This window comes from Atta cephalotes (assembly GCF_000143395.1).
Source record: "Atta cephalotes unplaced genomic scaffold scaffold00005, whole genome shotgun sequence".
NCBI lineage: Eukaryota > Metazoa > Arthropoda > Insecta > Hymenoptera > Formicidae > Atta > Atta cephalotes.
Window position 1 is genome coordinate 8,586,488 of NW_012130069.1, and position 6,331 is coordinate 8,592,818.

A 6,331-nucleotide genomic window follows, 5' to 3' on the forward strand; every position below is an offset into this window, starting at 1 on the left:
ATATATATATATATATATATATATATATATATATATATATATATGTATGTATGTATCATCCAAATTATTATCATGGAATATGATTTTTACCTTTGCTATTACTTACCTGCATCCTTTTCCGCAGTAATAATCCATAACTTTTCTCTAGATTCAAGATTTTAGATAATGGCGGCGATGTGTAAAAATTCTTTGATCCCACCATTACCTCCCGTATAAAGCATAAACGATGACGAGAATAAATACGTACAATCATATTGTTATCAAATCTATTACAGATCGAAGAATCAATCGATGTTTTAAAGCCTTTAGCTTTTACAAGACTATGTTTAGAGACTGACACTGCACTGAACATTACACTAATACAATGACACAATAGACGTGATGCTCATACGAGAGTACTAACATTTGTTTATTGAGCGAGAGCAATGGAGGATTTAATTCCCTTAAGTAAAATTCCCTTTTTATTTAGTTTTTTTGAGGTTTCAATATCTTAAAAGTTCTACGGAATGTATATTCATTCATGATTAAAATAGAAATATTGTTAAATTTTTATATAACAAAAATATGAAGTTGTGGTGTATTCTATGTGATTTTTACAAAATAATATCCTTTAATAAAAAACCCTTTAAATCTCTATTTTTTTTATATTTAATTAGGTTTTTTAACTCGAACTCTATAATTTATTGGGAAAAAATTCATGATTCTCTCAATTATATTGAAATTTTAAACATTAAATTCAAAAAGTTGATTTTTATGTTGAAAAATAGAAAGTTCGAGTTAAATTTAAAATAAGTATAATTTTATAAAAATATATACAGAATTTAGAAATATATTCATTTCAATACAGATGCATAGAAATTTTTGTATTTCAATATAGATGCACGCTGACTTTTTTATTCTAGATTTATGAATAAAACACATTTTCTCATTCACTTGATATTGTTGATATTGTTCAATCTTGTTTTTCTACTGAAATTCGTCCCAAAGCGCGCGTAAATTTTTATGGCTCGCATTATTTCGTATTTGTCTGCAACACCTTTCTACTTGCTGGTATCATGATTTCCTATGAGACTGCGGATACTGACCAAACGTCTGCAATTTGCAATAACTTAACTGTAAGGATGATTTATAGGAATGATTATAATATTTTGAAACTTTGAAACGAGTGAATATCTGTAAGTTACTATATCTACGATTTATCCTTTCGAGTGGTTATCTTTTCGAAAAGTGAATTTAATAACATCAAGCGAAAAAACCGCTCGACTTGCAAAATGTACACAGCAAGTACATGCAGCGTAGAAATATCGTTGCGATTTTTCGGTCATGAAATCGAATCGATTTTCATCGAAGACATTCATATTACAATTTTTACGATATATGTACGATATTTTCCTCTTATTTTCATTCGAAAATTGGAGAAAACATAACGAGAATGACATCCATCATTGCATTCTTCTGAAAGGATTGTTTTGTGCGATACATTTCCCTCAAAACGACTGCAATGCATGAGATACGATCGAATCTTGCGTCTGCTCTCGTTCGGAAGTGATACATGCTACTGATACGGATAAAATTTATTATGTGATGTAACTTCAGGAGCGGAGTCAACGATTGCCGCTCAACGCCGGTCAACGCTGCCGCTATGCGCATGTAAAATTGTCACGTTACATCATCGTAGAACCAGAGGTACTGGAATTCTCACAGCTAATTCATGCTAACTCAATGATATTTATTTACTTATACAGCAGCAGTTTCATTCAAAGTCGAAGGGAAACTTTTCTTTCTGAAAAATTATTTCTTCACACAGAAGTTACATTTACACAGAAAGAAGGAGAAAAATATATATGTGTTTGTTTGGATAAAGCATGAAGTTTATATTTTGTTTGATTAATCTTGAATATATATTTTAAAAATGGTCTTGAAATTTTAACTTGTCAGAGTGAAACGATCAAGTGACTGACAATGTCGCTCGAGCGAGTCCTCCATGATGTATAGCTGACTTGACACAACAAATTGAACTATTATAGTTGTGACCATTATATTTCATTATTTGTAAACAATTATATTTTAATTTTCCACGTGATTGTCCACAGAACAATTTGATAAATTATGGTTGTGTATTTTTAAAGCAAACGTCTCGTGATCTCGATGTCACGAACAATATAATACAAGGAATACGTATGATTGCTCTTACCTCTGTCCCTTTCTCCGCTGATCGTCAAAGTAGTCGTTATACATTTACGTGCGCTTCATATAATGGTCTTCGGTAATTACAGTTGAACGGTAGTCATTCTGTATAAAGCAGCACTTTATCCGCTGCTTCTATGAAGTCAATCTAGTGAAAGTTTTTATGGTATAGTATAGCGTTTAACTAGCAAGCTGCGCGATTCTATCTGACATTACTGTCTGGAATACGCGAACACGTGACTCACAACTGGTCACAATAAGAAGAGATTCATCTTTTTTTCTACAAGAATCGCGAAGAGAGAATCTACGTCGGTTAAACAGAAGGATAACTGGTGATTGCGGCTGTAACAATTGTTGGGTCAATTTAATCGAGAAGCACGGATAAAGAAAGAAAAGATGATACCTACGAGCACTGTTGACAATTTGATGGAATTTACTTTACGGATGATCGGCATTTGGCCATATTCCTCATACAGATTCTTAATGCGCATTATTTGGACGATGACGATGACCATCTGGCAGTTCTTACAGTACTGGCATCTCTTCAGTCATATCGGTTCCGATACTCTACCGAATCTCATGGATTCTTTGAGTCTGTGTTTATCAAACAGCTTGTTGTTTCTAAAAATGAGTCTCCTTTGGCTGAACGGACGGTAAGACTCGTTAAAGATCAACTAACAAATGAGGGATGGGCACGTAAATATTTTTTTATATTTATAGCTATATCTGAATTTTTTCAAATTCAAAGTTGAATATGTTAATTTGTGAGTTAAAGTTAGTTAATTTGATACTTGAGCGTAAAAGTTAAATATTGAATATGTTACATCACAATAGATTATTGCCTTAGATACGTTTTTTTAAATAGAAATTGAAATCCTTCTCCAAATATAATTTTATTTTTTGGAAAATTAATTTATAATTTATAATATTTTATAATATTTTTGGAAATTAGTTTTGCTACTAGTTTGTATACTAATTATCTGTATGCATATATTATGTTATATATCTACATGTTATCCAGTATTATTTATGACATGGTTGCGAGGATTGCTGAAGACTGGAATGAGTGCTCCTCTAATCACTCAAAGATGCAGCTGATGATAAGCAAAGCGATCTTGTCTCATCGAATTTCAAAATACAGCATTGGTACATACACTGTCGTGTTACTTTTATTTGGAGCAGGTAACATGATCGTTCAAAAGACTATGGGCTCTGAGCAACTTGTCGAAGAGAAGCAGCTTATTGTCAAAATGAAACTGCCGTCTGAGTTTGATGCGTCACCGATTTATGAAATTGTTGTGGTTACGCAATTTTTTGTACAATTCACATTGGCACTTTTAGCAGGAATGTTGAATGCTCTTATTGTAACGTTAGTAAGTTGATTCCGTAACAAAAAATGTAGCATTTTTTCTTGACAAAAGCCCAATTTTAATAACTATTTTATTCCTATATCACGAAATATTGCAACGACATTGCAGCAATATTACTTTAAAGGATTGCAATATTTCAAAATATTGCTCAAAATATTCCTTTGTCCCGTTAAAATAGAACATTGTTGCAATAGTCTGCAATATTACTACAATGTTTAGAGAAATATTGCAAATATATTATTGCACATTATGTAATATTTTATCCAGTTTTATTGCTAAAATATTATTCATTAGTATCACATTCTAAAATATACACGACAAAATTATGAGCAAAAGAAACAGCTTTTTTGAGATCCAGAAGGCGCACTTCGAAAGAGCTTGGAAAGTTCTTTCGAAGTGCGCCTTCTGGATCTCTCAAGAGATTTACAATTCAATACATTTTCTCTGATAGAACTTCAGGGTTTCTTCTTATAAGAATCGTATCCATCTCGTGATGGGGTCGCGTACTTACTTATATGGGTAGTAATATATTTTAATATTTCTTGCAAATATTAAAATTACAACATTGCGCATTATTAAAATATTGCCACGATATTGCTGCAATATTTTGTGCTGTGTATATATAGGGATATTTATTATTTATTATTTTATATCTACATATATAATTTTTTTAAACGTTAATATAATGTTATATTAGCATTATCAACATACGCGATACTATTAGGATAGTCAAATGAAACGAAGCGGATGAAAAATTCAGACATTGAAATCAACTAACATGTTAATAATCGTCGTAGTTGGGCAAGGCTTCTTCCATTGTAAAACCAGATGACAGATATCCTGTTCATAAAATTCCTTAGACTGGGATCGAATTTACTTGCAAATATGACCTCCTGTACTGCGTCTGGTAATTTCCTGCCTTTCAAATTCTTCTTTAGTATCCTGCAACTCTTAACTATAGTTTATCGTTATGTTGTCGTTGGGTAGCTTTTTTATCATATATAATATTTGGGCAATGGCAACATAATAATATTGACACTGTCGTTAAAAGTTACAGAATCGGAATATTGATCTCCAAAAATGTGGAAATTGCATGATTTCAGTGGATTTCAAATGTTGGAGCACCCGGATTTACAACTCAGACTTGTCGCCATGCGATTTTCACATTTTTGAAGATATGAAGGAGAACTTAAAAAGGCAAGAAATTTCTGTCGAATGCAGCAGTGCAAGTGGCTCGATGTTCGCGAGTGAGTTCGAATCCAAAGAATTTTATAAATAGAGCATCCATTGTCTGCTTTCACAATGGAAGAAGTGCCTCCGTCAATCATGGTGATTATTAATACATGTTAGCTGATTTCAGTGTTTGAATTTTTTGTTCGCTATATTTTATTTGATTGCCTTAATATTGCAATAAATCTTTACATTTTACAACGAAAATTAGTTTTGTATCATCAAAGAAATTTGAGTGCTAATATTTGAGTTAAGCACAGATCCCTAATGTGCGTCCTTAGTGATCTCTAGAGATTGACAGATTATAGCCTTTGGGACAATTCTAAACCATTCACTTTTAGATACTTCACGTTGCCGGTCAAATTGACATAATATGTCACGAATTGCTGGAAATTCCTATAGCTGAGAACAAATATGACTCGCGTATAATCTTATTGAGATCTATCGTGAGTAGACATCAAAGAATTATTGCCTTCGCAGACAGTATCGAGGATGTGTTCTGTTATATGGCATTGATGCAATTTCTCTTAAACACATTCGTTATTTGCTTCCTTGGATTTGTAATTGTAACTGTGAGTAACTTAACAAGCTCGTTTCAAACAGAATTTTGCGATTTGTTCGAAGGATCTCGTCTCTGAATCGTAGTCGTTTGGCACTCATGATGGAAATATTTTGATGGTAAAGATTATACCTTATTATGCCGTCGTAAATTTAGAAGCCTTTATACTTTGCTTCAGTGGCGAATATCTTACTTCCAAGGTGAGAAAAAGAGAAGAGAAAGATCAGTTTCATATCGTAAGGGAAAGTTTAATGAGCATAATGAAAAGTACAGGCAAGAGAAATAGGGAACATAGATTTTATCTTATTAAATCCTATATTACGCAGTATAGGTATAACACTGTTTTTGGTAGATTGAAATCTGTTATTTTCTTCTTATTGCCTGTGCTTTTATGTATATTAGGCTTAACTGTACCTGTAGTATGGGCTAATACTTAATATAGTCTTGCCCATATTTACATGAATATTTAAATCTTTACTTTCACCCGTAAAAATTAAAATGTGTTTCATATTTTCAATTAATTTTCAGAAAGATTTCTTATTTTATTAAATCTGATTACCTGTTTTCGAATTAGATTCAGCAACGCTTAGATAGGCCATATCGGATTTGATCATTTACTTTATAATAGATATGTATAAGTTGAATAAGAAGAATCGATTTAGCGATCGCTTTGATGTAAATGATGTGAGAAATAGCTGATTTATGCGAAGAAATAAATTAAGCTGTCGCATTTACAGAATTGTCGAACATCCTTACGGAAATAGACTATTAGAAACTATTATATTTGATTATTCAATCGTAGATTTTTCGTAAACTATTGAGAAGAGCTACTATTACATTATTGAGAAAACTATTGGATTCAATTAATTAATTTTTCAATAATTATCTAATAGTTTTCTCTGTGTGTGTGTGTGTGTGTGTGTGTGTGTGTGTGTGTGTGTGTGTGTGTGTGTGTGTGTGTGTGTGTGTGTGTGTGTGTGTGTGT

General features: G+C 32.1%; 2 protein-coding genes across 2 annotated transcripts in view; both read left to right on the forward strand.

Annotated features, from left to right (window-relative positions):
* The first annotated feature begins 2,688 nt into the window (after positions 1 to 2,688).
* LOC105626649 lies at positions 2,689 to 4,417 on the forward strand. Its single transcript, XM_012207942.1, has 3 exons — positions 2,689 to 2,840; positions 3,209 to 3,560; positions 4,355 to 4,417. The coding sequence occupies exons 1-3, from the start codon at positions 2,689 to 2,691 to the stop codon at positions 4,415 to 4,417; spliced, it is 567 nt and encodes a 188-aa protein (XP_012063332.1).
* An 876-nt stretch (positions 4,418 to 5,293) lies between these two features.
* LOC105626469 (odorant receptor 85b-like) overlaps positions 5,294 to 6,331 on the forward strand; it is a 3,177-nt gene continuing 2,139 nt past the window's right edge. The window contains exons 1-2 of the mRNA XM_012207771.1: positions 5,294 to 5,359; positions 5,433 to 5,546. Of these exons, the coding sequence (XP_012063161.1) occupies positions 5,294 to 5,359; positions 5,433 to 5,546 (180 nt within the window). The remainder of the gene's footprint in view (positions 5,360 to 5,432; positions 5,547 to 6,331) is intronic.